The sequence below is a fragment of the Oryx dammah genome, unplaced genomic scaffold (genome assembly GCF_014754425.2).
Source record: "Oryx dammah isolate SB20612 unplaced genomic scaffold, SCBI_Odam_1.1 HiC_scaffold_8, whole genome shotgun sequence".
Lineage (NCBI taxonomy): Eukaryota > Metazoa > Chordata > Mammalia > Artiodactyla > Bovidae > Oryx > Oryx dammah.
This window is the reverse complement of record NW_024070192.1, coordinates 47123615-47150886: the sequence shown is the minus strand read 5'-3', so window position 1 is coordinate 47150886 and position 27272 is coordinate 47123615. Positions and strand designations below refer to the sequence as shown.

Sequence of the window (27272 nt, the reverse complement as noted above, 5' to 3'; positions counted from 1 at the left end):
GCTCTGAAGCCTTTGGCAAATTATTTCACCTCCGAGCCTCATTTTGCTCATCTGTGAAACAGGGATAAACATAGCACCTACCTCACTAGATGGAGAAGGAAACGGCAACCCACTCCAGGATTCTTGCCTGGAGAATCCCATGGACAGAAGAGCCTGGCGGGCTCGCAAGTCCGTGGGGTCGCAAGAATCAGACCCGACTTAACGACTTAAACCACCACCACCACCGCCTCACTAGACTGTGCGGAGCCAACCTTGTAAAGTTGTTTCTTCCAGAGGATGAGGTCCAGCCAAGGACGTTTAAAATTCGTGTGTGTGTGTGTGTGTGTTTTCTATACACTCAGGGGTTTTATCGTTGTATACGTAAAAATTCTTTTGTTTGGAAACTAGAGAAGCAGATGCTCTCTCTGTGCTCTGCTGCTTTTCAGCAGCCATCATAATCGCGGTAGTTATCTGATTTATTTGATTTGCTCTTTACTGGCTTCCTTCGCTAACAGCTAGGTCCCTGGGCGTAGGGATGGTCGATCCGATAGAACGTCCTGGCCCAGCGTTCAGAACCGAAAGCGGCACCGGGGGGCGTGGCCCAGGAGAAGGCGGAGGCGCACGCGGGCCGCGAGCCTCCGAGCCCGGCGCGTTGACCTCTGCGCTGGGAGCCCGGCTTCGTGCAGCCCGAGCTGTCTCCGCCCCGACCGCCCGGCCCGCGCGTCCGCGCCGCGGCCGGCAGGGGGCGCCGCAGGCCGGGTCCTGGCGCCTGGAAGCCGGAAGCGGCGGCGTGGCCGGGGCGCCCGAGCTCCCGAAGGGTCCGCCTTCTCCGCGCGGTCGCTGCCTCCCGCATTCCTCGCCAGTCCAGAAAGGGGCGCCGGGGGTGGGGTGGGGACGACTGAGGGCCCCGCGGATGCCCCCAGGACGAGCGGCCCTAGGCCCCCAGGGAACATGGGCGTGCTCCGGGCGGGACTGTGCCCGGGCCTCACCCAGGACATGGTCCAGCTCTTGAAGAGCGGCGGGATCAAGACAGGTGACCAAGGGCGCGCGCCAGTGCGGGCCGCACGGCGGGCCCCGCCACTCCCGGAGGGGCCCTTCCCCTCCCTCCTGCGCCCCCGGGGAGCCCGGAAACGTGGGCGTGGGCGAGCCACGCCCCTGGAAGGGTAGAACGCCCCACAGTGTGCCCGGCACCGCGCCGTGTCCCACGGTTCCGCCTGTACGCGCGGGCGCGGGAAAGTCGAGTGCGGACGCCCCGGGCCTCCCTGCCCATCAACCCCACGTGTTTCGTTTTCAGTGGTGGAGCTGGTTTCTGCAGACCTGGAGGAGGTCGCCCAGAAATGTGGCCTGTCTTACAAGGTGAGCTGACCGTCTCCACGCTCCACATCTGGGTGTCTCTAAATGCCCATCCCCGGGCAGAGGGGTTCCTAAAGATTGATAACGGCGGCGTCTGAGACCCTGGGAGGCCCCCTCCTTTGACGGGTCATTGCCGAACACTTTTGGGCTGCTGCAGCCCGGATCTTGAGCTGCCCCGCCCCTTCCGCAGGCCCTGGTCGCCCTGAGACGGGTGCTGCTGGCTCAGTTCTCAGCTTTCCCCTTCAATGGCGCTGATCTCTACGAGGAACTGAAAACCACCACGGCCATCCTGTCCACCGGCATTGGAAGGTTTGTGTGTGTACGTGCGGGACAAAGTCAGAGGCAGGGCCACCTGACTGCCTCTCGCTGGGCTTTCGATGCTGGAGTCTGGAGCCAGCAGGCCCTTTCAGACAGTGCTGAGGATGGTCAGGACTTCTGAGTTCTCTTACCCTGTAAGAACGTTTCTCATAACTCCTGACTGGGGGATGCAGAACTATTGGGGTGGGGGGAACCTGTCCTGCGTGTTTAGTAGGTCATTTGGCAGCTTCCCTGGCCCCTGCCTGCTAGATGCCGGTAGCACCTCCCTTCTCCCCTTGTCTGATAGTCAAAAATATCTCCAGCTGCGATCCCTGGGTGGGTTGGGGGCAAAATCTACAGTGGTTGAGAACCACTGAAACACAAGATGTCAGTATTTCATTATTATTCAGCAAATCAGAGCAACTCTTCTCTGGCCCTACCTCCCTGTCCACTTAAGGATGGATGGGGCAAGAGAGTGTGGCAGGACGAGGTTAAGTACCAGCCATCGACATGTAGTAGGTTATACAATGGAACACTGAAGAATTGATGCCTTCAAACTATGGTGCTGGAGAAGACTCCTGAAAGTCCCTTGGACAGCAAGGAGATCAAACCAGTCAATCTTAAGGGAAATAAACTCTGAATACTCGTTGGAGGGAACGATGCTGAAGCTGAAAGTCCTATATTTTGGTCATCTGATGCAAACACTTGACTCATTGGAAAAGTCCCTGATTCTGGGAAAGGTTGAGGGCAGAAGGTAAAGAGGGCATCAGAGGATGAGATGGTTGGATGACATCACTGATGCAATGAACATGAACTGGGCAAACTTCCAGAGATGGTGAAGGACAGGAAGGCCTGGCATGGTGCAGTCCATGGGGTCGCAAAGAGTCAGACACAACTGGAAAACCGAACAACAACAAGGTTATACAATAGGTTGTATAATCTCTTCGTGATCCTGTGAGTTTGTGATTACTAACCCCACTTGAGTTTAGCACAAGAGGAGCTAGGGGCAGTGGTGGGGCTCCATCTCTGGAGTACTTGTTCCTGAACTTGGTTCACTCCTTGTACACTGCAGCAGGAAGGGGAGAGAGTAGTTTCCTTCTGCAGTGTTTGGAGAGAGAAAGAGCTGGAAGAAAACAGGTGGCTTCTGGCCAAAGGAGGCTGACCTCTTCCCTGGCCTGTTTGTGTGGAATTCGATAAAGAACTCTGCCACCACAAAGGTCTTTGGATCGGTTTGGCCCTCGCTGTTTCCAAAACACGCTCTCTTGGCAGGGTTCACACAACACAGTGCTTGCTTTCCCTGGGTTGAGGGTTCAGGCCTGTCATTCATCAAGCATTAGCCAGGGTCAAGCATGGGTACCGGAGATGGGCATGGGTGAGGCCCCTGCATTTAAGGAGCCTGGGGTCCACTGGGTAGAGAAGAGCAGGTGGACACAAGAGAGGTGTGAGCATGTGTACAAGCAGCTAAGGAGCGGGTGATTAACAGGAAGCAGGCCTGGCCTTTGGGAGTTTATAAAGCCAGCATATACAGAGAGAGTGGTCAGGTGGTAAACTGGCAGGATGGCAGCCACCATGGGTCACTGCAGAGGAGATCAAAGAGGTTCAGGACCGCTCTGTGCAACGAGGGATGGATGGGCCTTCTCAGTGCTCATCAGGAAGCAGGCACTGTTACTCTAGGTACATTATTTCATTTATCTTCACTTCATTTATCTTCTTAGCTTCACTTCACTTATCTTCACTTTATCTTATCTTCATTTATCCATCTACTTCCCTGATGGCTCAGTGGGTAAAGAATCTGCCTGCAGTGCAAGAAACAGGAGATGCAGGTTCAATCCCTGGGTCAGGAAGAGCTCCTGGAGAAGAAAATGGCAACCCACTCCAGTATTCTTGCCTGGAAAATCCCACGGACAGAGGAGCCCGGTGGGCTGCAGTCCATGGGGTCACAAAGAGGCGGACATGACTGAGCGGCTAACACTTTGACAACTACAGTGAGCCTGTTGCGATGAAAATCACCATCCTGGGGCCTCGCTGGCAGTCCAGTGGTTAAGACTTCACCTTCCAGTGCAGGGGGTAAAGGTTCAATCCCTGGATGGGGAGCTAAGATCACACATGCCTTGCGGCCAAGAAACCGAAACGTAAAGCAGAAGCAACATTGTAGCAAATTCAGTAGGGACTTTGAAAATGGTTCATTCACATCAAAAAATCTTTAAAAAGAAATGAAAGCCATCATCCTGTAGATAGATAAGTAAACTGGGACTCAGGTTGAGACTTGCTCAAGATGCCCCAGCTAGGGATTTCCTAGGTGGTCCACTGGTTATGACTCCTGTGCTTCCACTACAGTTTGATCTCTGGTTCAGAAACTAAGATCCCACAAGCGAGGTGGTACAGCCCAAGGGAAAAAAAAAAAGATCCTGCAGTGGGTAAGTGGCAGACCAGGCCCTTGAGGTCACACCCGTCACACTGTTAAGCCTAAGAACTCAGCACTAAGGCATCTGCCCTGTTGCTCCCTCCAGGCAGGAGGCTGTGTAAGTAGAGTTATAGGCATGGGTGGAGGTGGGCGGTGTGGATGGGGCTGGGGAGGCTGGCAGGAGAGGCCCAGGAGGATACATCAGGGGAGGGTGTTGTGAGCGGATCTGGGGCGGGCGACAGCAGAAGGCATATTGAAGAAATGCTGTGAGCCTTCCTGCTGGGGGGATGCAAAAGTGGTGGATCAAAGATGACCCCTAGGTTTCTAGCCTTTGTCACAGTGGTCTTTGGACACCTGATGGGTATTAACTGACACAGGAGGGGAGGGGAGGGGAGTTCTGTAGTCAACAGCTCACGAAATGCTGGTTAACCAAATGAAGCAGGTTTCTCTGTTTTTTTTTAATAGGCCTATTTTTTTTTTTTTTGGTCATACCACTTAGCATGTGGGGTCTTAGTTTCCCAACCAAGGATTGAACCTGAGCCTCCTGCCTTGGAAGCAAGGAGTCTTAACCACTGGGCCACCAGGAAAGCCCCTCTGCTGTAGGTCTTCTCACGGCCTGTAGAGCTGAGGGCATCTTTACAAGTGGGAGAGCAGGCAGCAAGCCTCGGAAGTAGCTGTATTGACCGGGGAAGAAGGGTGGGTCCTTGAAGGCCAGAGCTGTGTCTTGTTCATCTCTGCCTCCCCCTTGTTTTAGAAAAAGGCCTTTAGGAAATGTGAGACATTCAGGCGATGTTTGAATGAGTGACTGAAAGAACGAACAAAAGCCAGTTCAGGGGGAAGGTGGAGGATAAATTCCAGATAGCACTTGTGTTCAAAACGGGCTTAGGCTTAGTTGTGCTTCTGTTCCACAAGGCAGGTGGTGGAGTGAGGAGGGGGTCTGTCCATGTCGAGGTGGATTTGGGAATTCCTTATGGAGATCCTCATGGCCAGGAATGTGATTGATTCTTGATTGTAGAGTCCAGACCTGTGGTTTAGCCCAGGCTGCTCATTAGAATTATTTGGGAAGCTTAAGAAATATTCATGCTTGAGTTTCTCTAGAAATTCTTTGTTTTTTGGCCACGCCATGTGAGATCTTAGTTCCCTGACAAGGTATTGAACCTGTGCCCCCTGCACTGAGAGCACAGAGTCTCAACCACTGGACCACCAGGGAAGTCAACATTCTTGAAATAACATGATAATAATGGAGAACAGATTAAGCAGTTGCCAGGGGCTGGCTAGGGATTTACGGGTGAGTGTGGTTACAAAAGGGTGCACAGGGAGCCCTGCCAAGACGGAAATGCTCTGTCTCGATTGCAGTGGTTCCATAAACCCACATGTGAGGTGACATGGCAGAGAACTGTGCACACGGACACACGTGGAAGGAATGGAGCTGCAGCTCCCTGGACTGCAGCAGTGTTGTTTTTCGCTGTTGCACTAAGATGTGGTACAAAACATCTTAGAGTAAAAGATGCTACCGTTGGTGAAAATCAGCTGAAGGGTACATGGTTTTTTTTTTTTTTTTTTTTTTTTTTGCAATTTCCTGTGAATCTATAATTATTTCAGAGTTTAAAACATGACAAATTATGGGCAGTGCTATCAAGGAAACCCAGAAGGGGCTGTGATGGAGATTGAGAGAACCATTGAATGGGGCAGCAAAGAGACCTCCGGAGAGAAGTGATTACCCAGAGGTGATCTTTAAGGCGAGAGTGAAAGGATGAGGGGCCAGAGGGGGAACACTCGGCCATGCCGGCTTTCCCCAAAGGAGACTCCACAAGGAGCAGCCTCCTGGCCAGAGATGTCAGAACGTCTCTGGACAGAACAATGCTTGGAAGGAATGTCTTGCTGTTCCTCCTCCCCTCCTCTCCTCCCACCCCTCCAATCCCTTCAGTTGATGCTCTTCCCTCCTCTTCTGCCATCAGCCTGGACAAACTGCTAGATGCTGGTCTCTACACTGGAGAAGTGACTGAAATTGTAGGCGCCCCGGGTAGCGGCAAAACCCAGGTACACCTGCAGCCAGCAGCCAGGAGGGTTGAGGGAGGTGGATGCACAGTCCTGGATCTCTGGGGAAGCTTCTGCCAGGATCCTGTGATTTCAGAGCTTGGAAGAGAGAAGATGGGTGGTGAGGAGTGGGACTTGAACTCGTGTCTCAGGGCCCATTCGCGCCTCTGGGATCTGGATGAGATTTGGTGGGGGGCTCCTGTTCTGGGCCCTTCTTGAGGGCTCAGGTTCACCCAATGGCCCGTCTCTACTCAGGTATGTCTTTGTGTGGCAGCAAATGTGGCCCATGGCCTGCAGCAGAATGTCCTCTACATTGATTCCAACGGAGGGCTCACCGCCTCCCGCATCCTCCAGCTGCTTCAGGCCAGGACCCTGGACGAGGAGGAGCAGGTAAAGGGCAGGAAGGTTGGGTTCCTTGGAGGTTCTAACACCATAAGACCCCATTATCTAACACGGCAAGAATTTGGACCATTTGGGTGACTAGTCATTTTTGGCTTTGAAACTTGCTGTTCCACTAATGCTTCCTGTATTGTAAAGCCTCCCCTTTATGACGTCATCCCAGTTGGATGCTACCCACAAGGATCCTTCCTAGAAACCCAACCCCTGGCATCCCCTCATTCAGGGCAGACACACGCCCAGCCTCTGTGTTTTTCCCCCATATCTTGCCCAGGGCAGACACACTGATCACTGCCACTCCTTCCCATGGAGCTCTGACTTGGCTTTGCAGCTCAGCACCCAGGCAGCCAGCGTGTTGTGAACTGGCCCAGCAGACGAAGCCCACTGCCATCTGTACCTGAGTCCTTGTGTCTAAGTACCTCTTCTCTCTCAACCTCAAAATCCCTCTTCATCGTGCGCAACCCCCGGCTCTTCTTCTCCAAGGCCCTCCCTTCTCTCTCCCGCCCCCTCAGGCAGGAGCTCTCCAGAGGATCCAGGTGGTGCGTGCGTTTGACGTCTTCCAGATGCTGGGTGCGCTGCAGGACCTGCGAGGCGCTGTGTCCCAGCAGGTGAGTCTGACCTTCTGCCTTCCCTGCTCCCCGCAGCCCACCTATGCTGTCTGCGTGTGGGCAAGTATGCAATCCGGTGACTCTAGCTGTGCCTGCCGTTCCCAGGATGGGATTTCTGGATGCTTAATTCTTTCTTTCCTCAATTCTTTGCCTCCTCGTTCACAAGCCCGTCTTCCCCGCTAAAGACTAAGCCCCTTCCTTGAGTGCAAGGATCAGTTCCTGTTCATCTCTACATTCCAACTGGGTCCATTCAGCTGCAAATAATAGTCTATCTGACAGACACTTGAACCTTGAGGACATTTAATTATCTCACATAAGTCTGGAGGTTGGCACACCCATAATATCAGGGCTCTAGGTTGGTGTGCCTGATTCTCTGGCTCTTCCCCCTCATGACTACAGAGTGGCTGCCATGGCCCCGAGCATCATGTCTTCACACATCCATATCCAGGGCAGCGATGGATGCCTCTTTTCTGTACCTCTTTCTCTGGAACCCACCATTACACTTCTCAGTTCCCTTTACATCTAACTGGCAAAAACTGAGTTTTATGTTTTTATGTCCTAGTCCAGAGGTTGGGTGCACCTTCCCTGATGTCAGATTTTCTGCCCAGTGCTTGAACACATTCAGAGTCCTGTTGACAAGGGAGAGAGGTTAGGAATGGCATTTGCTTTGGTACCTGATGGGTGCTTGGATAGGATGTGGTGCATTTGGGAGAAACCTTAGAGAGACTAGTTTAATTTATCTTAAGCTTTACCTCTCACCCCAAAGGATATCATGTTCCCAAGGGCATACCTAGGGTTGTATGTAACATAAATCGTTTTAACAAACTTTAGACCATATAATGGTTGAACGAATACTTGGCATAGGAATCATAGCAGGTTATGCCTCCCCATGTGTTGAGACGTGAAGTAGTCCTGACCTAATCCAACCCTCTTGTTGGAATCGAGCAAAGTGGGGGCCAGAGACATTCAGTGAGTTGCCCACAGTCACTGCATATTTAGGATAAGAACAAAGCTTAGGGACTTCCCTGGTGGTCCAGTGGTTAAGACTCTGCACTTCCATTGCAAGGGGCACAAGTTTGATCCCAGGTTGGGGAACTAAGATTCCACATATCTCATGGCCAAAATTTTTTTTTTTTTTTTTTTTATTAAGAACAAAGCTTATAACCCAAACCTCTCAACTCCCAGGTCAAAAGACCTTTTTTTTTTTTTTAACTGTAGCACTGTTAGATGATATGTATTCTATTACTGCATAACAAGTTACTGCAAACTATGACTTAAAACAACACATATTTATTATCTCAAATTCTGTAGGTCAGAAGTCTGGGCACAGCTTGGCCTGGTCCTCTGCTTAGGGTCTCATTAGGTTGTGATGAAAGTGGTAGGTGGGCTGTGCTCTTATCTGTAGGCTCAGCTGGGGAAGAACCACTTAGAAGTTCATTCAGGTTGTTGACAGAATTCATTTCCTAGAGGTTTCAGCTTCTTGCTGGCAGCTGGTTGTTGGCAGAGGCCATCTTCAAGTCCTCAAAGCTGCCACTATTCCTGCCATGTGGTGCTTTCCATGGGCAGTTCACAGCAAGGCCGCTTGCTCCTGCAAGACAGCACACATGTGAGAGCAAAATGCAACAGGTTGTCCTGTGTAACAGTGTGATCATGGGCTGGCAGTGCATTCCTTTTGACATATAATGAAGCCTAATCAAAAGAGTGACATCTGGGGCTCCCCTGGTGGTCCAGTGGTTAAGACTTTGCCTTCCATTGCAGGGGGTGCAGGTTCAATCCCTGATCAAGGAGCTAAGATCTCTGCCTTGGGGCCAAAAAACTAAAACATAAACCAGAAGCAATATTGTAAGAAACTCAATAAAGAGTTTAAAAAGGGTTGACATCAAAAAAATCTTTTAAAAAACAGAAAAGAAAGAAAAAATTTTCTAATCAGGGACCATAGGATCTGAGCAGGGATTTCTCAAATTTAATTAGAGTATCTGATATCCTGTGATTTAAACTCTCTCGGTCCATCCAAGTCTTCAGGGAAAGTGCAAGTGCAAGTCGCTCAGTCGTGTCCGACCCTTTGCAACCCCATGGACTATACAGTCGGTGGAATTCTCCAGGCCAGAATACTCGAGTGGGGTAGCCTTTCCCTTCTCCAGGGGATCTTCCCAACCCAGGGATCAAACCCAGGTCTCCTGCATTGCAGGCGGATTCTTTACCAGCTGAGCCACAAGGGAAGCCCAAGTCTTCAGTATAATCTGTTATACATCCACATGAGGGTGGGGGGAAAAGGCATTGCTTGAGTTCCATCGAGAAGGGCAGCTATATTTGGGGTGGGAGAGGTTTTGATAGAGGAGCAGGTTTGTCTGGTAATGGGCGCCCCCCTGGAGGCCAACTGGTTGGTGGCACCTGCTTCCCATCACCGCCCCCCAGGTCAGCAGTTCTTCCGGGACTCTGAAGGTGGTGGTTGTGGACTCGGTCGCTGCAGTGGTCGCCCCACTTCTGGGAGGTCAGCAGAGGGAAGGTGAGTGGTGTGGCAGAGCGCAGGGTGGAGGGTCGTGACCTTGCCTGCCGGCTCTGGAGTCCTGTCTTCGGCCAGCCTGGTCCCTGCTGCCCTGCTGCCCACCCTCTTTGCTTTTTCTCCTCCAGGCTTGGCCTTGATGATGCAGCTGGCCCGAGAGCTGAAGACCTTGGCCCGGGACCTCAGTGTGGCAGTGCTGGTGAGGAAGTGGGCTTGGCCAGCCATGCTAGCCTTTTCTCTGGTCCCTGGACTTCACCAAGTGGGGAGGTGTTCTTTCCAGGTGCTCTGTATTTCCTTAAAACAGCAGCTTCTGAATCCCCAGAGTGACCTTTTGGGAAAGGGTCATAACCCAACTTCTGTGGGTCATCTAGAATGCCAGACTGTGAGGGGCTCAGACACATAAATAGCCAGGGGATCAGGCAATGTCATTTTGAACACTTCTAAAAAATTATTTGGCTGCCCTGGGACTTAGTGGCAGCATGCAGAATCTTTAGTTACGGCACGCTGGATCTAGTTCTGCAGCCAGGGATTGAGCCTGAGCCCCCTGCATTGGGAGCCCATAGTTTTAGCCACCAGGGAAGCCCAGGGACAGTCTTGTTTTTCTTTTTACTTTCTTTAAGTCAGGTTTATTGAGATGTAATTCACACAGAGTAACTTTGTTTGAGGTTTGATACAGTCGTATCTGGCGAGATCAAAATACAGAATATTTCAATCACCCCAGAAAGATTCCCCCAGCCCCAGACAACCACTGATTTGGTTGCTGTCCCTTTCTCTGAAGCTCTGCCTTTTCCAGAGCTTCATAGAAAGGGATCTTTTTTGCTTTTAGAGTAACTTTTTCTGCTTATGGAGTAATTTTTTGAAAGTCTTCACACTTCTCATAGAAGAAGGTAACAAATAGTTAAATATAAGTGTCCAGTTTGTAATCAATCTCCACATCCACAGAGACCATATTAGTTTTTTTTTAATATACCTTCATTGAATCTTTTTTCTCTGCCTATATATATATACTTTTAATCAACTTTCCAACTAAACGGTAATCTTGTGTTTGTTTTTTTTTTTTTTTTAAAGACACCATTTCTCGAATCTTTTAATAGATTCTTTAAGAATGCCACTTTTAGCAGCTGCATATTTGGGGTGGGGGGCTGTGCTGGGTCTTTGTTGCTGGGCACCGGCTTTCTCTAGTTGCGGCGAGTGGGGGCTCCTCTTCGATGCATTGTGCAGGCTTCTCACTGTGTGGCTTCTCTTACTGTAGAGCACAGGCTCAGTAGTTGGGATACAGGCATTAGTTACCCTGCATCATATGGAATCTTTCCCTAGCTGGAATCAAACCCATGTCTTAACCACTGACCACCAGGGAAGTCCCGGCATCGTGGTTTAGTGGCAAGAGCTCTGTGCAGGTCAGGAGCCCAGGGTTCTGACTCCAGACTGGTGATGAGTTATGGAGCCTTGGGGAAATTGTTTCCTTGTACCTGGCCTCAGCTTTCCCACCTGTAAAATGAAGCCATAGGAGTAAATGTCCTCTGTACCAGCGTTATGGGTCTATAAGCCTTTGATCTTTCTGCTGCAGGTGACCAATCACATGACTCGAGACAGGGACAGCGGGCAGCTCAAACCTGCCCTGGGACGCTCCTGGAGCTTTGTGCCCAGCACCCGGCTTCTCCTGGACAGCACCCAAGGCTCAGGATCTCTGGGCAGCCGCCGTGTGGCATGTCTGACCAAATCCCCCCGTCTGGTGAGCCAGCCCCAGGGGAAAGCCAGGAATCCAGGCCCTTGAGGGTGGCTTCCGTGCCTGCAGATGTCTGTGAATTCCTGAAGGCTGAGACCCTGCAGCCAAAGAAGCTACCCACGCGGGCTGCTCAACTCAAACACTCACGCTTCCCTCCTGTCTTCTTCCAGCCAACAGGTTGCCAGGAGACGGTGGACTTAGGGAGCTGGGGGACCCCAGCGTTCCAGGGAGATCACAAAGGACATTGGGAGCAGAGCCCAGTGTTCCAGGGAGATCACACGTGACGGTGCTGTTGATGGGGGAAGGGGCAGGCCGCAAGGCCCCCAACTCACCTGCACAGTAATGCCTGCTGCTCGCTGCCGGCAGCCCCGCTCTCTTGCTGGGAAGCCATCTCACCCTCAGCTCCTCTCTCCGGAAACACAGTGCTACTGGCAAGAGAGGATGCTGTTGTGGAAGGACCCAGAAATTGCTGCTGGTACCAAGTTGTCTTCCCTTGTTTCTACCACGTGTGTTTCCAGCGGGAGCCGGGTCCATGGACTTGGGCATCTCTGAAGAGGCACTCTGGTGCCTGGACGGATTAACCCTGTACATCACCATCCTACCCTCCATCCTGACACAGTGACTGAGCTTGAGGCCTCTGGCTTGCCTTTGTTTCCCTTTTTTTTTTTCCTTTGCCTCTGTTTTTCCATCTGTAAGACGGGGCTCCTTTCCCCCTTACTCTGTCTTTGACTTACTGGGTGGAAGTAACCTTGTAAATGTAACCCATGTTGTGTGCTCAATTGTGTCTGACCCTTTACGACCCCATGAACTGTAGCCCATCAGGCTCCTCCGTCCGTGGAATTTTCCAGGCGAGAATACTGGAGCAGGTTGCCATTTTCTCCTCCAGGGGATCTTCCCAGCCCGGAAATTGAACCCATGTCTCTTGGCACCTCTTGCGTTGGCAGGTGGATTCTTTACCACTAGTGCCTTATCTAGATCCTGCTCTTAAAAACATATGAATACAAAAGAAATTCACTGAGCTGCAGAGTCATCTGGTTTCCCCCAGACAGTGGCTTTTCAGTCACCGAGTGAGGCCCCAGAGAACCCCTGTTCCTCTTTCCCTCTTGTTGATTTGGTTTAAGACACCTGCATGCATCACCGTGTCCAGGTGAGACCGGGAGCTCACTGCAGTCCCAGGGATATAATCTAACAGGAAGGGAAGATGTGACCTGGCCCCGGTGAATCCAGCCACCTGTTAATCGTGCATGGTGCTCTGTGGGGCCCCTCCACGGTACAGAGTAAGCCGAGGTGCTGAACCATGGCCTTGCCCATAAACGGGAGAATTTGCACAGTCGATAGAGCCAGCTGGGAAAATTGATGCTGGCGTAAATGATACACGGCAAGCCTAGTCCTTTATGCAGAAATTCATTGCCGGTGGCTCCAAGATGCAATGTAATTACCCTTCTCTTCCTGCCAGCTGTACCACAGTGTGTGAAATAGTCCCCCCACCCCCGCCCTGCCCTGGTCTGTTACGGGTGCTGTGAACATTTCTCTGCGAGCTGTAGCCCCGGCTGGGTGGAGGGGAGGGCAGCAGGGAGGGGGAAATCAAAGGCAGAACACGATCAGGATTGTTTACTGACCACATTTTTTTAAGGGAAGTTTGCCTTTCTCGGTTTGAGAGCCTGTTGTGTAAGTTAATTAGCTGTGTCTTGGCTGCAGGAAGCGGGGTCAGAGTTAGAGGCAGAAGATATAACATTTACAGATGATGAGCACAGGGGGGATAAAAAGAAGAGGTCTGGAGGACTGGGAGCAAGTGGCAACCTAGCCCGAGGGTACCTGCCTGAGTGAGGACAGGCTTGGTGAGCCGAGACTGGAGGAACCCTGGCGCTGGTGCTTCCACAGGCTCTCGGGAGAAATGAGCCTGCGGCCTCCTTACTCGGAGCAGTGAGTACATAATGGCAAGCAAGGTCGCCTCAGTTGTGTCTGTTGCTACCCCATGAACTGTAGCCCACCAGGCTCCTCTGTCCATGGGATTCTCAAGGCAAGAATACTGGAGTGGGCTGCCATTTCCAAGGGATCTTCCTGACCGTAGGACTGAAGTCCTGTCTCTTACATCTCCTGCATTAGCGAGTGGATTCTTGATGACTTGAACCACCTAGGAAGCTCATTGCAACCATGGCAGCAGAGAAAATGTTAAGCTGGGGACGGCACATGCCTGTCATTTGTACCGTTTGGGAGTCTTGAACCCACGCAGGCATCAGCAATAAATCAAGCATTCTCTTTCGCCGAGCTTAGAGACCTTTGCAATTTTCGTTCTTCTCCACATGAAGCTCCAGGCAGCCACTACCAGTCAGTTGAAATTGATGTTCAGGGTGGGGCCTGGTTGCCATCTCTGCCCTTGAAATTGATGTTCAGGGTGGGGCCTGGTTGCCATCTCTGCCCTGGGCACATCTGCTTGTTTCCTGAATGTGGCGTCAGGTGCTTTGTCCCTGACTCAGTACCCTAGAATTGTAGATTTGAGAGGCCTGTAAAGATCACATGCCCTGGGATTTCCCTGGTGGTGTGCTGGTTGAGAATCAGTCTTCCAATGGAAGGGACGCAGGTTCGATCCCTGGTTGAGGAACTAAGATCCCACAGGCTGCATCTAAGACATGAGGCAGCCAAATAAATAAAGACTGTATGCCCCATCTTGTCATTTAGCCAAGAAGGTAAGTGAGGTCCAAGAGCAGAAATGACAGTCCCAGCAGCAGAACAGGGGCTGGAACCTAGGACTCTGGATTCCTTGGCCAGGCTTCGGTGTCCATGTTGCCTTTAGTTTTCAATTGGTACAGTTCCGCCCTCAGTAGGGACTTATTCCAGCCAGAGAGCCTCCCCCAGGCAGCCTTTCTGGCCACGAAGAGGAGCACCGTTCACTGTTGCTCCAGACTAGCCCGTGACATTCCAACAGGACTTTGCCCCTTGCAACTAGCCCTGGGCCTTAGTCGTGGCATGTGGGATCTAGTTCCCTGACCAGGGATCAAAGCCAGGCCCCCTGCATTGGGAGAGCAGAGTTGTGACCACAGGACCACGAGGGAAGTCCTGTCCACATCTTATTCAGTGCATCTCGGAGCTGAACAAGTGCACTTGACCTGCTGCACAGACTTGACTCCTTGAGTAACCTTTGAATCCTAGCTCTTCCCTGCTTCCCTAGTTTCTGGGTGTAAGAGTCTCAACATAAGCCGGGGTTTGCAGGAAGACAACAGGTATATGGTGAAAAGGATAGAAAGTCAAGGAACAAGATTTACATCTCTAACTTGGTCTTAGCTGTGATACTTAGTGTATGCCATCGGATCAATCAGCCTCTTTAAGTCTTTAGTTTCATCCACTGGGAAATAGGGGAAAATAATGCCTATTGCATAGAATTGCTTTAGGGTCATATAGCTTATGTAAAATGCCAGATACTTTCCCAGGCATATCATAGGCCCTCAGTTGCATATTCCTTGAAAGGCTTAGGATACCTGGGAGAAACTGGCTTCTTTTTATCTAGGCAAGGCCGGCTTCATGGTAGTGTGACCAGTGGAGTTGCACAGAGCCCTGAGCTTAGTTTAAAGCTCTGCTGTCCATCAACAGAGGAATTGCTAGAGAAGAAGTGGTACATAGATACAATGGAATATTACTCTGCCACAAAAAGGAATAAAGTTGGATCATTTGCAGAGACATGGATGGACCTAGAGACTGTCATATGGAGTGAAGTAAATCAGAAAAACAGATATTGTATATTAACACGTTTGGAATCTAGAAAAATGGTATAGGTGATATTTGCCAAGCAGGGACAGATGTATGGATATCGAAGGGGGAAAAAGGGGGTGGGAGGAATTGGGAGATTGGAATTGACGTATATTCACTATTGATACTGTGTATAAATAGATAACTAATGAGAACCTCCTGTATAGCAGAGGGAACGTGACCCGATTCTCTGTAGTGACCTCAATGGGAAGGAAATCCCAAAAGGAGAGGATATATGTATACGTATAGCTCTTCACTTTGCTATACAGTAGAAACTATCAGTAGAAACACAACATTGTAAAGCAGCTATGCGTGCGTGCTAAGTGGCTTCAGTTGTGTCTGACTCTTTGCAACCCTATGGACTGTATCCCTCCAGGCTCCTCTGTCCATGGGATTCTCCAGGCAAGAATACTGGAGTGGGTTGCCATGCCCTGCTCCAGGGAAAGCAAATATATATACTCCAATAAAAGTTAATTTAAAAAATGCTTTTCTGCTGCCATTCAGAAATTATTACTACTATCTGAACAAGGGTCCCACATTTGCACTGTCCCCTGAAAACTCTTATTTATTTAATTTTTGGCTGTACTGGGTCTTCATTGCTGTATATGGGTTTCTCTAGTTGCCACGAGCAGGCGCTAGTTTCTAGCTGTGTGAGCAGGTTTCTCGTGGTGGTGGCCTCTCACGTGGCGTGTGGGCTCTCGAGGGTGGGCTCAGTAGTTGTGGCACACGGGCTTAGTTGCCCCATGGCATGTGGGATCTTCCTGGACCAGGGATCAAGCCCATGTCCCCTGTGTTGGCAGGTGGATTTTTAAACACTGGACCACCAGGGAAGTCCTGAGTTGAACACTTGTATCAGCCCTTCGTTTTGGCAAACACCCTACCATTGATTTCTTAGGGACTGACTCGATGGACGTGAGTCTGAGTGAACTCCGGGAGTTGGTGATGGACAAGGAGGCCTGGTGTGCTGCAATTCATGGGGTTGCAAAGAGTCAGACACGACTGAGCAGCTGAACTGACTGAACTGAACTGAATTGAATTCAGCCAGAGGATAATTTCCAGTAGAAAAACTGGAGTTAGCATCCTGTGTCTATCGACTGATAGACTTTAGTGTTCCATTCTGGGATAACCTACACAGCCTCTCTCAGAAAGCAATACTTTATATTTTATAAAACTTATTGGTTAAGAGAAGTTGAGAGGGGGCTGATGAAATGGAATGATGATTTGGGATTTGGGAGGTTAGTCACTAAGTTGTGTCTGACTCTTGTGATCCCATGGACTACAACCCACCAGGTTCCTCTGTCCATGGGATTTTTCAGGCAAGAATCCTGGAGTGGGTTCCTTCTCCATTGGGATTTTGGAGTCAGGAGAAAATCTAGGTTCAAAACCCTGCTGGACTCTTCCTGGCTAAATTACCTTGAAAAGGTAATGTCTCTGTCTCATTGGTAAAATATATGTTGCAGAGGAATTACATTTTCCTCATTGGTAAAGTAAAAGTCTCAGGAAATGAAATAGATAATTTATGTAAAGTGCTTGCTGCAGAGTCTGGCACATAGTAGGTGCTCAATCACCATTAATTCTTCCAGCTCTTGCCAAACATAACAAAAATCAGGGCTCTAGGACTTACAAGCCACTCTGCTACTAATACAAAAAATAATATGATTTATTTTTTCATTGCCATTTGGGGAAAGGTACGTGCTTCATAAATATGTATCGGAAAGTACTTAGCAAATGAGTAGAAATAATAAAAATACGTCAAAGTAAACAGCTCCTATAAATATGTCACTTGGTAGACAAATTAGTGTTTTATTACTACTAAATACTATTGCTTGCTGAAAAGGATTTCAGATTACTTGCACAACGGGTACATTATGGAGTACCTCTGTGGAAGGGCACGATAAAGATGAAAAATAATGATGGTGATAATATGAAAGGTGGAGAAAGGAGGTGTGTGGGTAAATGCAGCTCTGAGCCTCTCCTTGCTTTAGTGACACGCATATTAGTTAGCAGCATTTCAATGATTTAGCTGTAATACAGACCAGAGGGCCCAGAAAAAAATGATTTTCATAGGATGTCATGAATTCTGACTCCAATTATCAGGCCCATCAGTGGCTTAAGTGCACTCCCTTTCGGAACTGTGCACTTAAGCTTAAAAACTAAGCTTACAAAAAGACATCTCTGGGTCTCACCCCATCCTTGTTCTGGACCTGTTAACTTTCTATGATAATAATTAACATCAAGAGAAGGAGAGTTTGGGTGGGGAATAGATGTGCCTTAATCACGGGTCACAAAGCCCTTTCAGAAATAAGAGAGGAAGGCATCTAAAGAGAAAAGGAGTCAGAGAAGGGAAAAGAGACAATAAATGCCTTTGCAGGGGTGGGGGGTGGTGTGTGGGGAGATAAACCCCTGGGGAGAAGCAGAGGGAACAAGGCAGTGCATCAAGGAAAGTGAACAAAATAGCCAGACAGGAAAAAGATGGGCACAGTTAATTCAGGTGCTGGAGGCCGCTAGCAATTCAGTCTCTCCATGTGTTCCTGGTGGTGGAAAGACCTGGTTTCAAATTCCAGTTTGGCCTTTTCCTAACTGTGTGGCTTTGGGTAAATTTCTTAAGAGGAAGATCTTCATTAATAACATGGGAATAGGTTCATGACATTGTACAGGAGACAGGAATCAAGACCATCCCCAAGAAAAAGAAATGCAAAAAAGCAAAATAGCTGTCTGAGGAGACCTTACAAATAGCTGTGAAAAGTAGGGAAGTGAAAAGCAAAGGAAAAAAGGAAAGATACACCCATTTGAATGCAGAGTTCCAAAGAATAGCAAGGAGAGATGAGAAAGGCTTCCTCAGCGATCAATGCAAAGAAATAGGGGAAAACAATAGAATGGGAAAGACTAGAGATCTCTTCAAGAAAATTAGAGATACCCAGGAAACATTTCATGCAAAGATGGGCTCAATAAAGGACAGAAATGGTAGGGACCTAACAGAAGCAGAAGATATTAAGAAGAGGTGGCAAGAATACACAGAAGAACTGTACAAAAAAGATCTTCACGACCCAGGTAATCATGATGATGTGATCACTCACCTAGAGCCAGACATCCTGGAATGTGAAGTCAAGTGGACCTTAGGAAGCATCATTACGAACAAAGCTAGTGGAGGTAATGGAATTCCAGTTGAGCTATTTCAAATCCTGAAAGATGATGCTGTGAAAGTGCTGCACTCAATATGCCAGCAAATTTGGAAAACTCAGCAGTGGCCACAGGACTGGAAAATATCAGTTTTCATTCCAATCCCAAGGAAAGGCAATGCCAAAGAATGCTCAAACTACTGCACAATTGTACTCATCTCACATGCAAAATTCCATGGACTGAGGAGCCTGGTAGGCTACAGTCCATGGGGTCACAAAGAGTCAGACACGACTGAGCAACTTCACTTCACTTCACACTCTAGTAAAGTAATGCTTAAAATTCTCCAAGCCAGGCTTCAGCAATACGTGAACCATGAACTTCCAGATGTTCAAGCTGATTTTAGAAAAGGCAGAGGAACCAGAGATCAAATTGCCATCTGCTGGATCATCAAAAAAGCAAGAGAGTTCCAGAAAAACATCTGTCTCTGCTTTATTGACTATGCCAAAGCCTTTGACTGTGTGGATCACAACAAACTGGAAAATTCTGAAAGAGATGGGGATACCAGACCACTTGACCTGCCTCTTGAGAAATCTGTGTGCAGGTCAGGAAGCAACAGTTAGAACTGGACATGGAACAACAGACTGGTTCCAACTAGGAAAAGGAGTACGTCAAGGCTGTATATTGTCAGCCTGCTTATTTAACTTATATGCAGAGTATATCAGGAGTATATTGGAGGAAGCACAAGCTGGAATCAAGATTGCTGGGAGAAATATCAACAACCTCAAACGTGCAGATGACACCACCCTTATGGCAGAAAGTGAAGAGGAACTAAAGAGCCTCTTGATGAAAGTGAAAGAGGAGAGGGGAAAAGTTGGCTTAAAGCTCAACATTCAGACAACTGAGATCACGGCATCCGGTCCCATCACTTCATGGGAAACAGTGGAAACAGTGGCTGACTTTATTTTTCTGGGCTCCAAGATTGCTGTAGATGGTGATTGCAGCCATGAAATTAAAAGATGCTTACTCCTTGGAAGGAAAGTTATGACCAGCCTAGAGAGCATATTAAAAAGCAGAGACATTACTTTGTCTACAAAGGTCCGTCTAGTCAAGGCTATGGTTTTTCCAGTAGTCATGTATGGATGTAAGAGTTGGACTATAAAGAAGACTGAGCGCCGAAGAATTGATGCTTTTGAACTGTGGTGTTGGAGAAGACTCTTGAGAGTCCCTTGGACTGCAAGGAGATCCAACCAGTCCATCCTAAAGGAGATCAGTCCTGGGTGTTCATTGGAAGGCCTGATGTTGAAGCTGAAACTCCAATACTTTGGCCACCTGATGCAGACTTGTTCGAAAAGACCCTGATGCTGGAAAAGATTGAGGAGAAGGGGACGACAGAGGATGAGATGGTTGGATGGCATCACCGACTCGATGGACATAGGTTTGGGTAAGCTCGGGGAGGTGGTGATGGACAGGGAGGCCTGTCATGCTGCAGTTCATGGGGTTGCAGAGTCGGATATGACTGAGCGACTGAGCTGAACTGACTGACGGACTTCCCTGGTAGTCCAGTGACTAAGACTCTTCACCCCCAGTACAGGGAACTGGGGTTTGATCCTTGGTCAAGAAACTAGATCCCACATGCTGCACAATTAAGAGTTTACATGCCACAACTAAGACCCGTCGCGGCCAAATAAACAAATATTGAAAAAAAATAACATGGGAATAACAGTACTCAGTTTGCTGGGTTGTAAAAACTGGAAATAATACTTGTAAAGTGACAGAGTCTGCATGTATAAATGATATCATCTTACTCCACTTTTCTTTGTGATATTACTTATGTTAAAATACAAATTGTTCAGGACAACCCTGAGAGGTCTCTGTAGGAAACTAAGGCATAAGAGAATTAGTCCACCTTGGGTAACAATTCCCCATGCGACTCTAGTGCTTTGTATTAATGGTTTACTGTGTGTGTGCTCAACTGTTCAGTTGTGCTTTGCGACCCCACAGACTGTAGCCCACCAGGCTCCTCTGTCCAGGGGATTATCCAGGCAAGAATACTGGAGTGGGCTGCCATTTCCTTCTCCAGCGGATCTTCCAGACCCAAGAATGGAACTAACCAACCTGCATTGGCAGGCAAAATTCTTTACCACCAAGCCACCAGGGAAGCCCCCTTATAGTTTGCTAGGCACTTCTGAATATATATATATTGGTTTATTTAAGCCTCATAACAACGTGCCTAACACCAACAGTACCAATTTCTTCAGGGATGAGGCAAGGAGAGTTCAGAAATGTTAAGTACCTGCTGAAAGGTACCCAGCTGATGATGAACGGCTGGGGTGGGTTCCTCCCTACAGAGTCATCTTCATTCTACCAGAGCCTCCCTCTGAGGAGTTTCCCCACTTTCTTAAGGTGAAATTAGCTAACTCTTCGCCCTTAGACTGGGAAATGCTTGAGAGGGAGGTGCATGGGACAAACATGGGTTTTGATGTCCTTCAGATCTGGCTTCTAATACCTCCCAACCATGCGACCTTGAATTAGATAGTGAACCTCAATGGGCCTGGGTTTCTTTCATTGTAATTTGGGGGAGCCATCACTTGCTGATGGCCGTTGTGGTGAGGAACAATGGGATATGGAAGTGAGGCAACTTTCAAATTTTTCTTTTGAAACGAGTTCTGAGATGTTACAGGGCTTAGGCTCTCCAAGCTGGACCACGGTTTGGACCCTTCAGCTCCCCGCGCAGAGTGCGGTGACCCCCGTCGACTTGGAAGCAGCAGATGCCCGACAGCGGAGTAGCGTCGCCACACGCATGGGCTCAGGATCATGGGCCGGGGTCGGCCGCCCGCAGCCCCGGGCTCCGCCAGGGGGCGCGCGCGCGCGGAGGCCGCCCTCTGGTCTGCCGCGCGCCTCCCGCCTCTCTATGGTGGCTCGGGCGCGGCAGGAGAGGCGGCGGCGCGCTCCCGAGGGGGCGGGGCAGCGCCCGGGGCGGGGCCTGCGCGAGGGGCGGGGCCTGCGCGAGGGGCGGGAGCGACCGGCCCCGGCGGCTGGGGATGGCTGAGGGGCGGCGGGGGGGCCAACTTCCTGGGGCCGCCCGCGAGGATGTGGCGACTGCCCCCCGGCGCCCCTCAGCCCCAGAGACGCCGCCGCGGCGCAGCCCGCAGCGCCCCTGCCTGAGGCTCCCGCGGCCCGGATCCGGCCCCTCCCCTCCCCTCCCCTTCCCCTCCCAGGTGCGGGGCCGGGCAGGCGGCCGCGACAGGTGAGGAGGCAGCGGCGCCCGCGCCGGGGTCCGCGGGGCGCCCGGCCTAGGCTGGGCTTCTGGGGGAGTCTGGAGTCGGGGAGCGCTGCTCGGCCTCGGGGTCTCGCCAGGCTGTGGTCCTGGGTGGGGGCGGGGGCGCCTCCTCTGTGCGGGGCGCGGCCTGAGGCGCTCGCTGCCCACAGGGGATGAGGGGAAGCCCTCCGTCGCTGAAAACTCTGCGCATTCAAGGTAGCCCGCACCTGTCCCATTAAAAAGTGCCCCTCACGGAAGCACTTCACCTGTGGGGGCACTAACGGGAGACGTGTGTTATCGTATATTTCCAAACGCCCTACCCGATCGGCAGGTTCACTTGGCTTGTGGGGGTGGGGGGGAAAGATGCGGCTTCTGAAGCAAAGGAAACTGAGGCAGGTGCGCGCGGCGGCCTGCGTTCAGCAGCTAGCCTGACCCTACTTTCCAGGGCAGGAGCCCCGCGGGCTTCTCGGAAGAAGGTGGAGGCTGGAGTTCGGAGGCTCGATCGAGAAGTTTGGGGATATGCTTCTCCCACCCACGTGTCCCCCTCCCCACCTAGGGGCCACTGGTGGAAGTTGGCTTCTGTTCCCCTGAGGTAACCTGTGTGAGGCCGCTAGTGGCCAAGACGGAGAGGAGCGGTGGGGCCTCTGCAGCTGGGTTGCCCACGAGACATTTGACCAGACATGGGGAAGAGTGCTGGACCCGGGGAGCCACAGCCTCGCAGGCTTCTGTCTGCTCAGAGCTTGATGTCAGGCTGGCTGAAGATAGAAACAACAGTATACTTTTTCCTTTCTGTTGGCCTGTCATTTGTTCTAGGGGAAAAACTGCTTGTGTAATCAAGGAAGAGTGTACTATGCTCCTCCCCGTCTACCCCAGGGAAGAATTACTGTTAGCTCCGATAGAGGGCTTCACCCACAACTGTCACTTTGCCCCCTGACTAAAGGCCACCAGAAATTAAGGAACAAACATCCCCAGGTGTTATGTGGCCTTCTAAGAAAGTAAGTTTCTTGCCCATCCCGTTTTACACATGCTTTGGAGGGCAGACACCTCCTGTCACCCCCTGTTGGCTGCAACTGTGTGGGGAGTAGTTGTTTTCCCAGTGACAGTTAAAGATAGTGTGGCCAAGATTGTCCACTTACGGGAACATTTTTCTAGGAATGGAAGCAGGCAGGGGACACAGTGCTGGCCGAGTTTGTGTTTGGAATTCTAGGGTTGGGAGCTAGTTCAGGGGATTTCAGGTTTGACGACTTCTTTATCCTTTTTTCTTGATTGTTTTGCCTCACATTCAAGGAAATAGATGATGGCAAGCATTTCTCAAACTCTATAGCATATTTCCTAATAATTCCAGACTTCAGAGTACAAGTCATAAATTACAGTTTATTTAGAGGTGTTATTTTCTTAAGTTTGAAAATTGGGTATGACAATTACAGTGTGATGTGGCAAGCCTAACTGTAATAACTTGATTGTGCATGAAGAAGGTTTCCATGTAATCTTGGACACACACACACACATTTTAATGTCTGTTTAGGAAGATCAGCCCACTAGAAACTTCCGTATTGATCAGGAAGACAGCTGTTATCCAGACTGTTTACCTTGGGGTCAGGGATTGTAAATCTTTGAAATTGACTTAATTTAACCCATTGCTAAAATAGCATACACAAAAAGAGAGCTGTTCTCAAAAAGATTAGAAATTAATTTGTTTTCAAAATTTTCTCATGACTAAGCCAGTTGATACCACTCTGCTTAGCACTATCTTAAGACAGCAGTGGAAAAACCATTTTCAGTGACCAACATTTAAAAAGACAAACAGCAGCAATAACAAAGAAAGGGTACAGTTTCTTCCCTAATTACCTGTCCATTGTGATGTTTAGTACACAAAATGTGTTGTGCCTAGAACTTTCTGAAAACACCCTCGTAAACCCAAGGAGTGTTAAGGAAACTAATTCCACCTCAATTTTTTATTCTTAGAACCTTTAATAAATACTGCTGTTGTTTTAAAAGATTAGAGACTTTTGTATGAAACTTGTACTGGCTATAGGTTTATGTTTTGAGAGGAAAGATTTAACCTCTGCACCTTAAAATCTCATAACCTCTGCAATACAGAATTGAGTTATAATTTAGAGTTTAAGGAGAATGCATAGTTTAAATTGCTGTTGCTGAAGCCGCGAGGTGTGAGCTTCCTCATTATTGTTTGGTAGTGGTTACTGGTTATTATTTTTGTTTGGTTACTGATTATTGGTAGGTGTGACTTGTGTTTCTGTAAGAAAGATTCTGGCACTCTGAAGGACAGTCTTTTTCTAGGCAATCACAAATTCCCATTCCTTCAGTAGGGAGATGGTGTGGTCCCTTTCTTGTTTTGTGAGTTTATATTACTTGGAGTTTTAAACCCCTAAAACCTGTTGGGCTCTTAATAGAGTATCCTATTGTATCTTACATGAAAGCTGTCCTAGATGGTTTGGAATCATTGGCCTTATGTGTTGAAAGACTTTAGCTCTCCCAGTTTCCAGGATTTATCTGCTGTGGTCAGGACAGTGGTTTTATCTAATCCTCATGATGCCATTCTTAGCTTAAACCCATTATCCTCCTTTATCTTTGTTAAGACTGTCATGAAGTTTCTCTGCTTTCTCTGGTTCAGGGTGACTGTTCCACATGTTTGATGCATTTGGGCCCATTAATGTTCAGAATTGGAGTGGTTGGTTAAGAGAATCTACCTGTTTTTAAACATTTTCCTTTTTCAAGGCAAGCATAAAACTCTTGAGTTTCCTCTGGGGAAAATCAGCTCTTTAAAAATCTAATAGGAAAACAAAAGCTGGTTTTTCCAGCTTTTTACCAGTACGATTATTCTTAAGCTTTTCTTCTATTCTGGTTTTGCCAGTACAGTGACCAGTGAATGATGATCCAGAGGCATGGGAAAACCCAAGATCTCCCAAATCATCAAAAGAAGGTCACATTGTATTCAGTGTAGCTTTAGCCTTTTTAACTAAAAAGTGAGTTTTATTACAAGGAGTTCCCAAAGCCAGCCACTCCTTGAAAGATTCGGTACATAGCAGTTTTGTCACTGAGGGGTTCTTTAAAAATACAGATTTCCCAGCTCCACCTCCAGAAGTGTTTTTTTGTTTTTGTTTTGAGTGGATAAGTGATGACCGAGAATCTGTATTTTAAAAGCCACTCTGGGCAGCTACTTACAAAAAGCTCCCGAAGTGATTCTGATCTGCAACCGGGTTTAGGAACCAGTGTTGCATCGCTTTGAAATTCTTTATAAATTGGTAGTCCCTTTAAAAGCGTCATTATGTTATTCAGGATGTTTGATTTGCTAGAATAGTCCATTTCCGAGTCATGACAGATAACAAAGAGCTTTTATAACTTTTATGTAAATTACTTTCCAGAGGGGCCCTGTCTGCCGTATTATCTGTCAGGAGTCATGAGGGAGGGTTGGTGAGAGTAACTTCCTGTATTTCCTGAGTGGACAAATGAATGATAATGTGGAAACCACTGGAGGACTGAACGGGTAGTCAAATCTAGTTCTGATCAGTGTTGCATAGGAGAGCTGCCTGGTCATCCTCTGTATGTAAGATTTTAAAATAAAGCCAGTTTGCCAGATGTTTCATTTCTACCTTAACTGAAGCGCTTATTGGATATGATGGATGCTTAATAGGCAATAAAATTTAGTCACAGGTCCTTTGCCGAGTTCATGGAAGGAAGAAAAGGTGAAATCCAGAGCCCTCTGAGTTAAAGCAGAATGGGGCACTTAATATGTTAGGGAATTAAATTTGGGGGAAATGTAACAGTTTAGAAAAGAGACAAACCTGGCTTTGAGCCCCAGATCCTCCACCTCCTGGCTGGGCTTCTTTTGTTGTTGTTTAGTTCCTAAATTGTGTCTGACTCTGTGACCCCATGGACTGCAGCCCACCAGGCTCCTCTGTCCATGGGATTTGCCAGGCAGGAATACTAGAGTGGGTTGCATAACCCAGGGATCAAACCCGCGGGTGCTTTAGACACGTCGCTTAACCTCTGAGGGCTTCCTTTTCTTCATCTGCCAGATGAAAATAATACCTGGTGGCATTGATCAGTGGATGAAAAGAGAGCAAATCTCTTCTTTGTACATTGTATGGAGCTCAATGAACGTTCTCTTCTCAAGAGGATTTTTATTCTGTAGGCTTCAGATATCTTTCGAAATCCAGCCTTCCCCCTGTCTCCTTCCAGGAATATCTACTCGGTCAGCTCTTTTAGAAAACGTATGAAAGAGTGAGGACTCAAGAAGGAGAGAATATGGTAAAGAGGAATGAGTCACAGATACTTGAAAAAATTTTTTTTCTTAGAACGAGTGGAGTGTAGGCATATATCCAGAATGACTGCGGGAATAAATTCATGACATTATCCAAATTCTGCCTCCAGTGTCTGGGCCGTAGCATGAGAGCTCAACTCAGGCTCCCAGCCTTGGGTGGGGAGGGGGGTTCTTTAAATAGCACCAGACAGCCCTTTCTTTTCTCATCTTCCTCTCCCCCTTCCCTTTTTGGTTTTTTTCTTCTTTCCCTCTCTCCTCCCTTTCCCCCTTTTTAAACTGCCTTTCCTTTCGACTTGCCAATCATGGCCACAGTAATCACAGATCAGGCCGCTGGAACTGAGCTAAAAAAAGTTGCTGGTTGCTAACACCTGTCCACCCAGCTAAATGAATAGGATCTTTTGTGGGCAGGAGGTTAAAAAAGCTGATTAGTACAATACTGGCTTAAAGGACCTATTAATGATCTAACATATGTAAATGACCAAGTGATTTTAAGCCATTTTGGAGATTTGTTTCTTATACTCTGCGTTCATTTTTTTAATATTGAATTAGGATGTTGGGTGGATTTTTCCATGTGTGCATCTGCTTATTGCCCAGACAGACTAATTTTTGTCATATTGATTGGGAATCATTTATATTCTAAAGAAGTTTCTGCCCTTAAGTGCCTTTGTGTTGTTTGGCAATGTCTAACTTGTGTGTAATACAATTAAAGTTTTGTTCACTGTGCTGCTGACATAATTAGTTTAATTTCTGCTCCTTATATATTTCTCTTGGCAGCTGGGAAATTAAAATACAAAATTTTGCATAAAACTGCTTTTTTGAGGGGGTGATTTTACTGTGAGTCCAACGGACTTAGGCCCGAGGGTACAGTTTTGAAGATGTCTTACTCAACATTCCTGTAATAGTCTCTTTTTCTCTCTTAGAATTAATGTATTAAGACCCATAATTGGCTATTCAGGCATTCAGAAGAGACAATGTTTGGCCTTTACCCCGTGATTCTATTTTTTCCTATATCTCTTTTGAGGAAATGTGTGTAATTTTTGGAAACCCCTAAGTATATTACAGTTACAGTATATTACATGAGCATGTGAACTTTTGGGAAGACTAGAGAATGGAGTGGTTTTCTCTGATAAGCTGTATTACTTTAATTCTCTCCTCAAATCACCACTCTGTTCTTTTTAGATCATAGCGTGTGCAGACCTGATGTGAAAGTGAAAAGGCTGTGATGCCTGGCAAATCCTCTTCACAATTTTTTTCTGTGATGCGTTTCACAGAGATGGCTATAGTCTTCAGGAGCAGAAGTCTCTCTCAAGGAGACTTTACATTTAATTAGGCTAATCCTCACTTAATTTCCTACAGCGTTCTTGGAGAGATTCTCCCTAGGCTGCTGATTTCATGGAGTTATGACCTATGAAGGTTTTTATCTTGGTTAAGCCTGCTAACTTTTTTTTTTCTTCTGAAGGGAAAGTGACGTTGGTCTGGTAATTTCTCCATTGTCCTCTCCTGTAAAAAGATAAGCAAAATCTTTTGGCTCTCATCCTCTTTCAGCACGCATGTGCTGAATTTG

The 27272-nt window shown here is 48.4% G+C and overlaps 2 protein-coding genes across 3 annotated transcripts in view; both read left to right on the top strand.

Moving 5' to 3' along the window:
• The first annotated feature begins 767 nt into the window (after window positions 1–767).
• Window positions 768–13576, top strand: RAD51D (RAD51 paralog D). The gene is made up of 10 exons (XM_040244048.1): window positions 768–1012; window positions 1274–1335; window positions 1523–1641; window positions 5992–6073; window positions 6326–6460; window positions 6979–7074; window positions 9490–9580; window positions 9706–9776; window positions 11145–11309; window positions 11474–13576. The coding sequence occupies exons 1-10, from the start codon at window positions 931–933 to the stop codon at window positions 11585–11587; spliced, it is 1017 nt and encodes a 338-aa protein (XP_040099982.1). The 5' UTR covers window positions 768–930; the 3' UTR covers window positions 11588–13576.
• A 7637-nt stretch (window positions 13577–21213) lies between these two features.
• The window catches only part of RFFL (ring finger and FYVE like domain containing E3 ubiquitin protein ligase), a 75237-nt gene continuing 69178 nt past the window's right edge, over window positions 21214–27272 (top strand). For both annotated transcript variants that reach the window (XM_040244046.1, XM_040244041.1), the window contains exon 1: window positions 21214–21414. The gene's annotated coding sequence lies outside the window, so the exon portion shown is untranslated. The remainder of the gene's footprint in view (window positions 21415–27272) is intronic.

Excerpts from the sequence above, each read along its gene's own strand:
- RAD51D (XM_040244048.1), top strand. The coding sequence starts at position 931 with ATGGGCGTGCTCCGGGCGGGACTGTGCCCGGGCCTCACCCAGGACATG. Across the intron at positions 1,013-1,273 it reads GAGCGGCGGGATCAAGACAG|TGGTGGAGCTGGTTTCTGCA; the intron begins GTGACCAAGGGC and ends TTTCGTTTTCAG. Across the intron at positions 9,581-9,705 it reads GGGAGGTCAGCAGAGGGAAG|GCTTGGCCTTGATGATGCAG; the intron begins GTGAGTGGTGTG and ends TTTCTCCTCCAG.